The sequence below is a fragment of the Vidua chalybeata genome, chromosome 5 (assembly GCF_026979565.1).
Source record: "Vidua chalybeata isolate OUT-0048 chromosome 5, bVidCha1 merged haplotype, whole genome shotgun sequence".
Classification (NCBI taxonomy): Eukaryota; Metazoa; Chordata; class Aves; order Passeriformes; family Viduidae; genus Vidua; species Vidua chalybeata.
Genome location: NC_071534.1, coordinates 68,862,510 through 68,877,531, shown reverse-complemented (window position 1 = coordinate 68,877,531; position 15,022 = coordinate 68,862,510). Strand labels below are relative to the sequence as shown.

The following is a 15,022-nucleotide window of genomic DNA, read 5'->3' as shown; positions in this document are numbered from 1 at the left end:
GAAGAATTTTAAGAAAACCATGATAAGGGAATTTGGTTATTTAATTTCTGCACTCCAGCAATCTGTGTGATCTAATTCCAGTGATTTGAGTCCAAAACTTGGTTAGGAGAGCTGTTAGGAAATTGGAGGTTCCCTGAGAGAGGTTTTGACTGTAAGGAGCTCCAGCAAAAGATATGGAAACAAAACTGGCCCTTACTATTCTAAATTTCAGCTTGTTGACCACACACTTTCCCTCTTACTGGTCTTTCACAGACCTCCTAAAAGCAGTGCCTGCAGGTCTGGAGTTTAAAAGCACATGGCACCACTCTGCAAAAGTGGGACACGTAGACCTCACCTCTGGATGCCTTGTGGTTTCCACCAGGCTGAATGGAGAGGGGAGCCCTTGGGGAGGCTGATCCAGGGAACAGCTCAACCCCAGGAGTGGTGCTGGTCCCAAAAGTGGTTCTTCTTGGCCAGAGCTGAGGTGTGTGGGCCACTGTTGGGCAATCATTGTCTGGATCAAGCCAGCCCTGTGAGGAAGCAGGGAAGAGCAGGTTGTCCATGGGGCAGACGCGCTCACAAAGGTGAGGTGTGGGTGGGAAGATCCTCGGCACGTACACGATTTCGACATGCAGCTCCTCACCAAAGCTCTGCTCTTCCTCCCTGCATGGGACTCTGGATTGGACAAGGATTGTGTTTTGGGCCACCTCGTGCTGGAGAGCACTGAGATGTGTGTGGCTGGGCATAGCTCTGAGGTTCCCTTAGTGGCTGGAGGACACAAACTCCTCCAGGACACATCTCATCCTGGTTTGCAGTCAGTACCCACAGCAGGGCAGCCGAATTGTTCTCTGTGCAAGTGAGTGCCCATTTCCCTCCACATGTGGTAGAAGTGCTCAAAGGTGACCAGTTCCTTGTAGACACCCCAAAATTCCATAAATCCTCCCCAATCTCTACCCATAGCTTTGCTGTGGATGGAGGCAGAACAGCAGGAGCTGACAGCTTCAACGCCTCCTCCCTGCTCAGCATCCCTCAGGGGAACCTTTCCATCTGAGCCTCCCAGGCAATGCAGATCCTTCTGGGATGCTGCTTCAAAAGCTCCTGTATCAGGAGCCAAACTGATTATCAGCGGGGGTTGAGACCTGAGATAAAAAAATACCCTTTTTCCTAGGCTGTGATTAATCTGCTGCCCGCTGCTGCCTACAAGCACGTCCTCCTTGATGATCAAAAATACAAACCCATGTTCTCCCTTGGAGCTTTGTGTTTTAGGTTTTTTGCATTACTTTGAAGAGATTCCCCAGCATCTCTGGGGTATCTGGCTTCACCATGTCATTGCCTGCAACTTTTTAGACGCTTCCCTGTCACCATGACGATGCTGAGGTTGTCACTGGCCCGGGCTTGTTACATAATGAGGTGAGTCAGCCCCAGAAAGGCCGCAGCCTTTGCCATTGTTTGATTTAATAACCTGCAATGATGAGATAACGATCCAGGCTCTTAATGAAAGGTGGGTGGTAATGAGGAGTTAGGAAACAGTTCAATAGCAAAGTCCACGGGATAATGACAGGCTGCGATTTCCGGAGGGTGATCATCGTCCACCGTAAATGGGCTGAACAGACTCATCATCCGTGGGGGGTTTCGCATCCAGCGCTGAGCGCCTGCAGGCAGGAGACCTGGAGAGCTGCATCCCAGCTGCATCACCGGGCTGCGAATTAAGTTCTTCAGTGAGCACAATCAACTTCAGCCACTGGGCACCTCCACGAAAATAAATACCATAACAATCTACGCATGCAGGAGGGCTGGAATTCTTTGTTCTTCCCATCAGATCTCCAACAAGCCGCGTTGCTTTGCAGCGCTGTGCTGGTTTGGGCTGGGACAGGTTGATTTTCTTCAGAGTAGCTGCTGTGGGGCTGTGATTCTGACTTGTGGCCAAAACGGTGTTGATAAAACAGAGATGTTTTTGTTTTTGCTGGGCAGGGCTTACATAGAGTCAAGGCTTTTCTGCTCCTCACCCCACCAGTGAGGAGGCTGGGGGGGCACAAGGAGTTGGGAGGGGACAGAATAAGGACAGCTGACCCCAAACTGACCAAAAATATTCCATAACACATTTTGTCGTGTTTAGGAAAGGGGGGACATTCGAGGTCGTGGTGTTTGCCTTCCCAAGCCACCACTACGTGTGATGGAGCCTTGCTTTCCTGGGGATCACTGGGAACCTGTGGGAAGTGGGGAATGAATTCCTTGTTTTGCTTTGCTTGTGCACGTGGCTTTGCTTTACCCATTAAACTGTTTGTACCTCAACCCATGAGTTTTTTCACTTTCACCTTCCAGTTCTCTCTCCCATCCTACTGTGGGGGACTGAGCGAGTGGGGCTGAGCTCCCAGCCAGGGTTAAACCAGTAAACTCCTAAATTAGGTCTGGTTCAGGTGTGAGCAAATGGCTGTAATTCTGCTGATTTTCCCGGAGAAGGCCCTGTGGTAACACATGCCAAGTTCTGCTGGCAGCAGCAGCACAGGGAATATCTGATCTGGCAGTGGGGACAGAGCAGCCCTGTAAAGACGCTTTTCTCTCAGACCAGCAGGATTTTTCTGCTGGATCAGTGCCTTGTCGCAGGTGGTTGTGGCCTCTTGATTAGGGATGAGGTAACCTAAAGTCAAGTTTAACATCCTGTGGATTTACACCCTAAAGCAATCCCAAGATTTTCAGTGGGGAATTTCACACCTTAAAATAACAGGGCAAACAGGGAAGTGTTCCTTTCATGTAACTGAAAGTACCTGGAAGTAGAAGGCTCAACCCAGTGTCAGGCTAATGTGAATATTGTCTTTTCAGAAGCTCTGACAATGCCAAAACCTGAATTGTGGCTCTCTGACTGATCTGCACTCTTTGACCCTTGCTATTAGGACCAAACCTGAACTTCTGCAGCCAGATTTTGTTTCAAGGAGAACGAGTATTAAATTCCTGATCCTGGAATATCCCAACTTCTTGCCATTTAATTACCCTCTAACAACTTTTAGAAATCCATGTTTCGTAGAATCACAGAGTGGCCTGGGTTGGAAGTGACCTTTAAACTCATCCAGCTCCAACCCCTGCCATGGGCAGGGACACCTTCCACAAAAATAGGTTGCTTCAAGCCCTGTCCAACCTTGGACACTTCCAGGGATGGGGTAGCCACAACTTCTTCGGGCAACCAGTGCCAGGGCCTCACCACCCTCACAGTAAAGAATTTCTTTATAATATCTACCCTAAATCTACCCTCTCTGCAACCTATGGAGTCAATTATCTTTATGATTTAGCCGTTTATGGGGTGAATTTTGTTTTTCACTAGTCTTGTAAGGTCAGGAACTTTCACAGGACATTGCTCAATCCTCCTGGAACAGTTTCTGAGCAGACCTGCCAGCTTTGAGAAATGTCCTTACGTTAATGGATGTTTGCAGCTTCAGAATGTTATCTCCAAATTATATTTTTTTGAGAACTACGGAATATAATTATTTTTTAAAATTTTCAAATAAACCTCCTTTTTTAAATATGAATCTCCATCTGGGAGGCTCCTTTGGGGTCATCAGTCCTTGCTAATGGACATCCATTGAACACCTCCCCATTATTGCTCTTAAGATTTACTGGGTCTTCCCAAGGATCATCCAAGACACATTTGGAGGCACCCACCTCTCTGAGGATACTGGAGGAAACCTTGAATGATTTTACTTTTAATTTGATGAATTGAGATTGAATCCAGGCTCTCATCCTTCCTTCTTCCACATATTCATCACAGCCAGGCATTGTATTTAAAACTCCCATTTCCTTTCCTGCTACCCTTTAACTCAGCCAATTATAACCAAACACCTCTCGTTAGGGCACAAATCCTTCCACTCAAAAGAAAATAAGGTTTGAAGGTTTCTTGTCCTCCTGGCTGAAGAGCTATAAATTAAAAGGAATTAAACAAACCAACAACTTTGTGGAGTGTTGACTTCAAGGAAGAGTTTACTGTCCTTGAAAGAGCTCCTGCGTCGTTCCGAGTGTGACAGTGACAGTGACAGCACACGGGGAGCTCAGAGCAGAGGGCTGAGCAAAAGCAGCAGCTCCCTAACCTGTTACCAGCTGAATGAGGCTGAATTCTGCATTTCTGCAACCCCTTCCTGGCTTTCCCTGTCCCTTGGCTGCCAGGAAAGCAAGGTCAGCCCTGGGTGCAGTGTTTGACTGGGGCTGATAGCGCGGGGTGAGCAATGCCCTGTGCCTTTGTGGGATTTCCCCCTGTGGGGCTCAGCCCTGGTTTCTCAATGTCAGAAGCTGAATCCCGTTGAATTCCCCCCCCCCTTTCTCTGCTTGTGGCTATTTTTAAGCAAAGCTGCACCCACGGGCAGGCGTGTGGCAGCCCAGGTCTTGCTCCAGTGGTGTCCCAGCGCTCGGCTGTTGTCAGCAATGATTGGAATTTCTTACAAGCGGCCAAGGCAGGAGTTTCATGAGCACATCAGGTGCAATTAGAGGGTGCAACAGGCTGAAAAACTGCACGGCTTGTCCGCAGCCAGGAGAACGCGTGTCTGCACTGGTGGGTGAAAGGAGGGAGAGCTCCGGGGCACACGATGTTCCCTGCCCTGCCTGCGTCCTGCACCCCGGGCAGGGCTCAGCCCTCACTGCTGCGGAGGGACTAGGAGCTCTCCCCTGATTTCAGGGTAAATCCCGTGCTGAGCAACATCCCTCAATCCCTGCAGGAAACCCTGACTGCAAATAATGCCGTGAGGAGATGGTTTTGCTTGGTTTCTGTTCCCCTTTGCAGCAGGAGGAAGAAAAGCAGCGTGAGACTGCAAGGACAGAGGGGTGAGAGGCGAGAAATGAGGAAGCAAAACTAAACTTGTTTAGAGGAGGGGAAAGGAAAAAACTCTTTTCCATGGCAGAAACACTCCGATCCATTACAGGGACAGACGCAGGAGCTCTTGGTGTTCCCTCCCGGGCATCAGGAGCTGGGTGGGATGAGGGAGAGGGAGCGGTGACATCCTGGTCATACAGGTACAGTTCACACTTCGCTCCTTGTTTATTTATTCCTGTAACTGAAATACCTGCCAGGGGCGAGGGAGGCAATTGAAAACTGCAGGCGCAAAGGACCGTGAACTCCAGCTGCCTCTCCAAATCCAAACATTTTTATCAGCCTGATAAAAATCAGACGTTTATCACCCTCCCCGCCACGAGCCTGACCCGTAGCAGCTTTTTTTCAAGTCCTTCCAAAGAAAGCGCCATCAGCAGTGAAAACTACTCAGCATCCAGCTGACAATGGGAGGTGTTAACCACTTGGTTTCCTTCCTGACCTTTCTGAAAACATTTAATTCCCCGAAAAATATTGCAGACAATTTCCTTGGCTTCTTCAATATCCCACTATTTAAAATTATCTTTGTAAGTGCAAAATTTAGCAATTTTTTTTCTGTTGCTTTTGCTGTTGTTGTTGGGGTTTTTCTTGTTGTCTTTTTTTTTTTTTTTTCTTTCCCCGAAAACCATATGAATGCCCCTTGGTCTGCCCAGAGGAATAAATTTTTCAGTTGCAAGAAAATGTAATCAATGCACTAATAAGAGCCTGGGCAGCTGCTGCCTGACTTTTGCAACCACTCTCCCGGGGTATGGAGCACTTTGGAACGGCTTTAAACTGGATGAGAGTAGATTTAGATGGGATGTTAGGGAGAGATTTTTTTCGTGTGGGTGTGGTGAGGCCCTGGCACAGGGTGCCCAGAGAAGCTGTGGCTGCCCCTGGATCCCTGGAAGTGTCCAAGGCCAGGTTGGACAGGGCTTGGAGCAACCTGGGATAGTGGAAGGTGTCCCTGCCCATGGCAGGGGGGTGAGACTGAATGATCTTGAAATCCCTTTAAACCCAAACCCTGCTGTGATTCTGAGCTTCGTGCCCACATTCCAGGCTGATAAACCAAGGCCATACTGGAAACCGCTGCAGATGAAGCTGCCCTGACATGAATGGAGCACAATGTGTGGCTGCACCTACACAGTGATGTACACACAGCTCCCAGCCACCCTCCCCAAATTCTAGCCATGCAAAGAATTCCTGGATGTGTGACTCGGATCCCACCAGGCATCTCCCCTCCCTGCACCCCCGCGCCAATTCTGAAGGAGAGGATGCGTGTTGCACTGAATGTAGGCAAGAACGTGACTGGTCCTTGCCTTCCAAGTTTCCTTTAGAGGGAATCAAATAAATAAATTAAAAAAAAAAAAAAGACATTAAAAGAAGAGGGTGAATCATGGCTTAGTCAGAGTTGGGGCTCGCCAGAGCAATTGCTGCTGGTGCTGGCATTTTGATGCCACAGGGAGGATGTCAGGGAAGGCAGGCTGGTCACCAGTAGCTTCTTCCAAAGGGGATGGAGAATGAAGTCTGGAGCTGTCACTTTGGGATGCATCCAGAGCCTAATGCAATGTTCAGGATGGGTTGCTAGGTGAGTTAGATGTTGGAGCTGCGGTGGAACAAAAGAGGGAATTGACAGGTTTTAGTTTTGGTGTTTCAGAGAACTTTGAAGACTGTGAACCCCATAAGAGCTGGGTATCCCATTCTCACAGAAATAGGAATTTTCCCCTTCTCTGCCAGACTTTCCCTTTTTGTACTTCCCTCTCCCACCTCTCTGGACCTGATGCATTCATCCCTTGGATGCTCAGGGTTAATATTTTCCCCCATCTACCACCAGGATTTTCGTATTTCAAACCCTGGCATTACGTCCCTGTCCCTTCTCATTTATTAAACATCTGCCAGTTCCTGACTGGGGTATGGATGGCAGCACCTCCAGCCTGCACTGGCTGGTTGATGCCTCCCTCCACCCTCTGTGGGTCAGCATCACTGGCTGTCCCATGTCACACTGTGCCTGTGGTGGCTCTCCAGGAGCTGACACATCCTCCTGACAGCATTCAGGCTGCATCAGTGACTTGATTTCCTGAAAAATCGCTGAGCTAAGCACGCCTTTGGGCTCTTATCACAGCAGCTGCGAGCAACATTTTATTTACCAGCCCAGGTGCTATTTTTAGGAAGCTGGGATTTTTGCATAGCACGATTTGGGAGGGGGAAAAATAATCCTCTGAGTGCACCTAGTGCTGTCCTGCTCCCTGCCCTCTCCCCAGGGTGCAAGTGCCTTAAAAATAGTAGTGCTTCTTCCAGCTGACCTCCCTCGGAGCAGCTGGGCGCTGGTGCCTTTGAAATCCAGGCCACTTATTTAGGAGTTGGAGCTTTCCGCTCCAGTTATTTAGGAGTTTCTAAGCCAAGAGTTACTAGGTGGATCTAATTTGAAGCGACTGTGATTTTAATTCAGGCAGGGTTTTGCTTTCGGGCTCCTTTTCATGTCATGGGGGTGGTGATTTGTGAGGTGGAAAAGAGCCACGGAGAGGGGAGAGAGGAAGGGGGATGATGCCCAAATTCCTTGTCCTGTAAAATCATGTGAGTTTTTGTCCTCCTTCTGACTCATGCTCTAGCTGGGAACCAGCTTTCTGTTGCCCTACATGTGAAAAAGATTTGGGGATTTTGTGCAGAGTGGTCCAGCGAGGGCTGTTGTGCCTGACTCCCATCCCATCCTTGCCAACTGGAGCACTCACAGCTCTCTCCCATCTTCCTTCCCACATCCCAAATCTCTGGTTCTTTTCCAGCTCACTCATAGTAGCTTTTTTTTTTTTTTTAATTTCTTTTTATTTTTTTTTTCTTTTTGCCTGTGAATATTTTTTCCCTGTGTAGGAGAGGGAAAGATTGTGCACTTTTTACTTCATCTTGGCTCCATGTAAGGAATTAGCCAGAAATATCTTCCTTCTAAATGCGTTATAAAAATACAAGCCTTTGCTTGCAGAGGAGGAAAATGCCCTAAGTAAAAAAAAAAAAAAAAAAAATTATTGAACATTTTAGGTATCCAAGATGCTCCGTATCAGGCTTTAAATTTTGAAGCAAAATTTGCTGTATTAAACACCATCAAAGCTGATGCTCCCGCCTCTACAGCTCTTCCCACCCGTGACACATTCCCACATTTCCCTGCTGTGGCAAATTCCCACCCAGAATCCTTCCAAAGAAACCCCTCCAGGCCAGGTGGGATCATCCCCATCGGTGTTGGGGGACAAGGGGGTTTGAGCACCTGAGTGTTTGGGGTTTGGGCGTCGTCACAGGAATTTTCAGGGTGGTCCCAGCCCCTCTGTGCTGCAAACAGAAGCTGTGTGGGGGTGTCAGCACTGCTGGGGTGCAGTTTGTAGCCTAATTTAGAGTGGAAATATAACTTGCAGGGACCTGGCGAGTGGATTAAGAAGTTTAATAAACTAATAAGAGAGTGCAAATATAATAATAATAATAATAATAACAATAACAATAATAATAATATTGTATTTATTGTATATGAACATGACATAATTAAGAACAAATAAATGAATAGTAAAATGATAAAATAATACAAAAGAAAATCATTCTATGAAAACATTAAATAATAAACAATGAAACGGGATTGTTAAATTAAAATAATATTCAGTTTTAAAAACTATTGATTAAAAATTAGCGTTATGCGCCCGTTTGAGAGCAGAGGCTCTCCGCGGAGCATCCCCAGCGCCGCGGCCGCTCCAGCCGCCCCCGAGCCGCTGTTCGCGGAGGGACGCGGGGAGGCCCCGGCGCCTCCCGGCCCGCCCGGGCGCGGAGCGGGGCGGAGCAGCCGCGGTGGCCGCGGGCGGAGGCGGAGCCGCCGCAGCCCGGGCATCCCCTCCGGGGGAGGCGGCTCGGCACCGCATGTGCGACGTGAGCGACGTGCAGGAGAGCAGGGCCGGCATCCCCCGGCCCCTCGGGACCCCCCGGCATCCCCCGGCCCCCCGCGGGACGCCCCGGCCCGAACCCGCCGGCCGCGGAGTGAGGGGCGCAAGGGGCGCGCCGGCGGAGTCCCCCCATCCCATCGCTGTTGTACTTATTGTTCTTTTTTTCTTTTTTTCCCCTCTATTTTTATTTTAAAAAATAGTTTTTATGTTATTTGTCTCTAGTTAATTTTTTAAATTTTATTTTTAATTTTAACTTTATTCCAATTTTTTTTATTTCTTTCCCCCTTCTTACTTTCTCCTCTATTCCCTATTTTATTTTCATAATTAATTTTAATGAATTTTTTTCTCTTTACATTTTTACTTCTTTTTTAGTTTTGAAATATTTTTTAGTTATTTACTGTCGAGTTTTCATTTTCCTTTTAAGAAAAAAAAAAATCAATTTCCATCATTCTACATCATTTTCCCTCGTTGTTTGAAGAGACGCGAGGAATGAAACAGACCATTTATTTAACCACAGATATTTTAGTCTGGGGGGTCCCCTGCGCGCCCCAGATTCCCGGCGTGGGGGAGGGGTCGGTGTCGCGTTCCCCCCGCGGAACAAAGCGCGTCCTTTGTCCGCGCTGCAGTGCGGGGGGCGGCCGGCAGGGGGCGGCAGGGGCCGCGCCGGCATCCCTCCATCTTCATCTCCATCCTCCTCCTCCTCCTCCTCCTTCCCATCCTCCTCCTCCTCCTCCTCCTCCTCCTCCTCCGCGGCGCCGCAGCGCCCGCCCGGCCCCGCTCCGCCCCGGAGGCGGTCCCGGCCTGTCGGGATAGAAATAGGCGGCCCGGCAGCTGCCGGCACATCGTGAGCGGAGCCGGCCAGAGCAGCGGCCAGCGCTGTAGCACCACTCCTTGTCCGGCTGCCTCGCGTGGAGAGTCTCCTGCCTTTCTTCTCTTGTTATTTTTTTTCCCCGCAATTTAAAAGGGAAGATAGTTTTTTTGATTTTTTTTTTTTTTTTAATATCTGTATTTTTTTTCAGCCCGCTTTCCGTCGCGGTTCGCAGCGGGGCTCGCCCTCGCTCCCTCTCAGCGCGCAGCGGCTGCGCCGGGGCCATTCCTGCCCGGCTTTGTGCCCTGCAGACCCGGCCCTCCTCTTCCTCCTCCTCCCCCTCCTGCCGTAAAACCTTCACGAGGCTCGGAGCAGCATCCGAAAGCGCCGCAGCCGCTCGCCCAAACCACCGACTGCAACAAAAACGCTTTTTATTATTTTTTTTTTATCATATATTTCCCTCACCTCTTTCCCCCTCCCCTTTTTTATTTCTCCTCCTCCCTCCCGCAAACGCATCAAGGTGGACGCGGAGCGCAAAAAGACCTTTGTTTTAAAAATGCCCATGGAGCTGACGCAAAGCCGCATCCAGAAGATTTGGCTTCCCAATGACAACCGCCCGGCGCTGCCCCGCCGCTGTGAGTACGGGCACGGCAGCATCCCGGAGGGATGGGGACTGGGATGGAGGCACGGCATGGGTGGGAAGCTCTCCCCTTTCTCCGCGCAGCGCGGCGCGGGGCTCTTTGCAGCATCCCTGCAGCATCCCTCCTCCCTTCTCCTCGCCGTGCCCCAGCATCCTGGCGGTGCCCGCATCCCACCCGCTGCCATCCCGTGACTCGCTCCCGGCGCTCGGAAGGTGCAGCCGGCTGTCACATGGCTGCGGGGAGGTGCCGCGACACGCGTGGCCCCGTTTCCACCCTCCGCTGCCAGCCCTGGGATTAAAAGGGAAGGGAGCAGGTCGTTCACCTCGCAGCCCCGGTGCCAGCTCAGCTGGGATTTTTCACGGTGTCAAGCGGCTCGCCCGGGGATTTATTGATGGCAGAATTGTGAATGGTTTGGGTTGGAAGGCACCGTAAAGATAATCTCGTTCCACAACCCTCCTGCCATGTGACGGGACACCTTCCACTAGACCAGCTTGCTCCAAATCCTGTCCAATTAGTGTTAATTTTTTTTTTTTTTGAGGATTAGGGCACTATATTTAGGGGGAAAAAGCCCCAACCAAACACCAGCCGTTTGCATTTTACCATTTAACCCTGTGGGGAAGAGGAGGCAGATGGAGGGGAAGGCAGAAATTAGTGCTCAAACTTCTGCAGTGGTTTCCCCTTATCTCTGAACCTCGGAATATAAAAATGTTTGGGTCCTTCCGGTGTTACTACAAACCAAATCTTAAATCATGAGCCAATCCGAAAGCTCGGGAAGCAGCTCCTTTAAGTCACCCACCAGCTACACGGACAACCTGCCAGTTGTGCGATTCCTAACTCTAAACGAGCGCCGCAGGAATGTGCGGAGCCGGGATGGAGGGGGTGGCACTCGCAGCCCGGCGAGGGATGGAAGCGGCTTGGGTGAATCAGTCTTTCCGATGCTTGCCTTCAGCAGGCGTTTCAAGTCGCTTCCGATGTTTATTTACCTTGGCTGGAAAGTTTCTCCTTCTAAATAATAATAATAATAATACTTTTTAAAGAAGTAGATATCCTGTGAGCTTGCCAGATGCTGTTGCCCGTGGCTGTGGGTCAGGCACCCCGGAGCAGATGTTGGGATGCGCAGCCTGTGGCTGGCAAGGGCAGCCCTGCCGCGGGAGCTGCCGAGGAAATGGATTTCAGCAACAGGCATCTGGGTAGCCAAGGGGCTTTGCTTAGAGTGGGTAAAACGTCTCCCGGCTTAATGCTTTGCACGTGTGTCTCTGTGGCTGGATTTTTCTCAAGGGCTGGCACCTCTGAAAGAAATCCCTTGTGCATGCAGTGGTTTTTTGCCACTTCGTTCGCCTGGTTTCTCAGAGAGAGCTCCCTTTTGGCAGCGGATAAAACTAGCATATTTGATATATTAAGGCACCGAGGGGCTTATTAATAACATAATGTGGCTTGTAATTATATTTTCTTGGGGTGGGAGCGAGCCACGCTGTGCAATGTGAGAAGAGGCTTTTTTTTTTTTAGCTTACTCTTTTTAAACTCGAGCTATTTTAAACGCGAGGTGCTATTAATTCCTCAGCAGCAACAAAGAGTGAGGGCTGTGCAAAGCTGGGTGGGAACGGAGGAATAACGGAGACCACTTCCAGCGCGATGCCTGGAGGGAGCGGGCGCATCCCTGGGAGCATCCTCTGCAAGGACGCTCCCCGGGTGTGGAATAACGAGTCCGATTGTGTGATGGCTGGTCCAGGGGAGGCTGCAGCGATGCCTTCGGCTGCCCTTTTGACGGCGATCCATTAAATTGCTGTCACGCCGCACGTCTCTCACGTAGGGGCTGGGAAAGTCGAGCCGTCGAAGGCGCTGGCTGGGGCAGAGCCGGGCGAGGGGAGGGGGATGCTCCGGGAGGGAAAGGGCTGCCACTGCCTCTCTCCGTCCCATCGCTGCCTTTTCCGGCTCGGTGGGTGTGGAACACACGCCCGGGGTGTTCGCGTTCATCCGCGGCTCGCAGGGGTCGCGGTTCCACGCGCAGGATCGGGCATCCCCGAAGGTGTTGGAATTGCAGCGGGAAGAAGCTGGGGAAAGGGCAATGGGACTAACAGAACGTGCACTCTGGGCTTGTGGGAGGTTTTGGGGAATACTTAGGAGGAGACAGTAAAAATGCCTGAAGTGGGGAGGTGGCTGTTTTATCCGACTTTTTATAGAAGCATATTTCCTTCCCTTTTGGGCTGGGTGTTTTTTTTTTTTGTTGTTGTTGTTATTTTTTTTCCCCTTTCTGTTTTACCCACTGGTGAAGCTGACTTTCTGGCAAATAGCAAAAGTGATAAGCTCCTTTTAAATACCCTCTGAAAATCATCCCTGGCCTTGACTTACCTGGCTAGATGTCGATAAGGAGTAATGAATATGTATTGAAATCCCTGATAGCTTCCCAGCAGTGGTGAAAAGAAATGATGAATGAGGCCTTTGTGAAAGACTGGGAGCAAAACACTGGGTTCTGTTTCATCCCTGATGCAAAGTTTCCCGGGGACTTTTGCTTTGGGCTCAGATTCCTGATGAAATGTTGCTCGCTGATGCCATGGTGTTTTGGGAGGTGCTTCCCAGGTGCTGTTCCATTGTGCAAGGGCAGTAAAAACTGGGGGGAGATTCCTGAATTAGGGGTGTTCAACTCTTGCAGCAGCCTTTGGAAGGTGACACGTGTGTGCCCACACAGTGCCAGCCCTGGGGCTGTCACAGCTGTCTGGAGCCACAGGGACATGAACAGAACCCAGCATTGTCCCTTTGCTCTTGGAGTGTTATTTAATGGCCCTAAATCCTCTTGGCTCTACTCTGAGATCCTTTGCCCACTGGCAGGTAGGGAAAGGAAGAGCTTCCTTATTTCAGGTATTATTCCTTCTTCCTCCCTTTATCTAATTTAAGTGTCTGGTTTTTGTGTAAAACTTGCACCCATAACTTGGATAAGGATGTGAGACTGTTAGAGGGGGGAAAAGTATTTTTCTTGGTATGTTGCACAGCTCCCTTGTGCCCCAGCACAGAAAATTAGCACTTGCTGCCAAAATCTTTGGGAGCTGCCCCGGGGTTTTGAAATGCAGCACTGGGTGGGGGGCAGGTTGCACAAAGGGAGTGAGTGTGAGGACAGCTCCAGCCAGGGGAATGAAACAGAAAAAAACAAACAAACTATATTTTAGGTAGTTTTTTAATCTCTTGCCTGCTGAGTTTGCTTTGGTAAGAAACTTAGGAAGACGATGGGTGGCTCTTCTCTGCCATCTGGGTACCACTGCCATGAATCTTCCTTGTGGCCTTAATTTGGTTTCTCCAGCTGCTGGATTTATTTATTTTCTTAGAAGGTGAAGGTAAACCCATGTGCTTTGCATGTTCTGTGGGTACCTCTCAGTTTGTTTGTCCTTTCCGGATCCACGCTGACAAAAACCTACCCCAGCCCTGTGTCCATCCCTGGGAGCTCCTGGCATCCCCTGGTCCCACCTTCAGGCAGCTGTGGCAGGCAGGCAGAGCTCTCCACCCAGGCCATAATTAAGCTGGGTTTTATGGCTCTGCCACCAGCCACTCACTCCCTGCATTCCTTTCCTATGAGGTCTCTGTGCTCACCGGGTGGATGGAAGGGTGGGTGAGAAATCCCCTGCAGGGTCCCATCTGTTCTGCAAATGCTGCCTCTGGATTTTCTTTCCAGCTGTGTGACATGGACCCTCTTCACCACAAAAAAAAAAAAACAGCCAAAAAAAAAAACAACAACAATAACCCAGCTTGGGTTTATGAGGAAAAAAGGGATAAATCACTTGGATAGCCCACTTTTAAATGCTGCTAGTTCTGTGGTTCTCTTGCCTTGTTTTCTCTTGTCTTCTCTTGATTTTCTCTTGTCTTGAGAAAATCCAGTTAGTTGGTTGTGTGTCAGCTAGAAATCAAGTCAAAGATTTTGGGAGATGCTTTCTGTGGGTGAAGAGCTTGGGCCAGACCTGGTATTTCAGCACAGACACTGCTGCAGGGACAAGTCAAAAGTCCTTGGCTATCCTTGAGCTTTTTATGGAATTGCCAAGCCATTGGAATGTGAAGTTGTGCTTGCCTTGATTTTGAATTTTATTTAAAAAATAACTTTATTTTGGTTGCAAATGAGGAAACTGAAGCACAGAGGCTCTCCAGGGAGCCTGGGCCAGCTGCTGGCTCCTTGCCTACTTTGCACCCATCAGGATGTTCTTGCTGTGGCTTTCATGTTTCCTCCAGCTGCTGAAGGACTTGGAAGGAGTCCAGATAAAAACAAGTGCCTTGTAGGGTTTACTCGGGATGAGCTGGAGAATTAACAGCTCCCGTTCTTTTTCCTTGCAGCCTGTGGGCCTCAGCTTGCCAATTCCCCCACTGTGATAGTCATGGTTGGCCTCCCAGCCCGTGGCAAGACCTACATCTCCAAGAAGCTGACTCGCTACCTCAACTGGATCGGTGTCCCCACAAAAGGTGAGGCTTGCACTGGCTGCCAGGGGAAAGCAGGAGGTCTGGTCCTCAGGAATTCTTCTAGATCCATGCTTTGGGAGATGGGAGGTAGTGGGGGATGTTTCCAAGATCCCACAGGCCAAATATCTGTTTTCACATTTCATGCAGACCAGGTTTGCTGGGCTACACTTTGAAGGGATGCCCTGAGGATGTAACTTCTTGGCCCCAGCTTGCTTTAACTGTAGAAGCTGCACAACTGAGTCATGCCCCTCATTTTGACGATTTTTTTTTTTTTTTTTTGCTTTTCCCACCTAGTTTTCAACGTTGGAGAGTATCGCCGCGAGGCCGTGAAGCATTACAGCTCCTATGACTTCTTCCGTCCTGACAACGAGGAAGCCATGAAAGTCAGGAGGTGAGAGTGGCTTCTGAGAGCTCAAAACTGAAT

The 15,022-nt window shown here is 49.6% G+C and overlaps 1 protein-coding gene across 7 annotated transcripts in view; it reads left to right on the top strand.

Moving 5' to 3' along the window:
- The window catches only part of PFKFB3 (6-phosphofructo-2-kinase/fructose-2,6-biphosphatase 3), a 39,523-nt gene that overhangs the window by 10,383 nt on the left and 14,118 nt on the right, over positions 1–15,022 (top strand). For 3 of the 7 annotated variants that reach the window (XM_053943369.1, XM_053943374.1, XM_053943371.1), the window contains exons 1-3: positions 9,934–10,158; positions 14,476–14,601; positions 14,893–14,989. In XM_053943369.1, coding sequence (XP_053799344.1) covers positions 10,080–10,158; positions 14,476–14,601; positions 14,893–14,989 — 302 coding nt within the window. In that variant the 5' untranslated portion in view covers positions 9,934–10,079. Of the gene's footprint in view, positions 1–9,933; positions 10,159–10,733; positions 11,083–14,475; positions 14,602–14,892; positions 14,990–15,022 lie in introns of those variants that run through there. The other 4 variants (XM_053943373.1, XM_053943367.1, XM_053943368.1 and 1 more) reach the window with 2 other exon arrangements.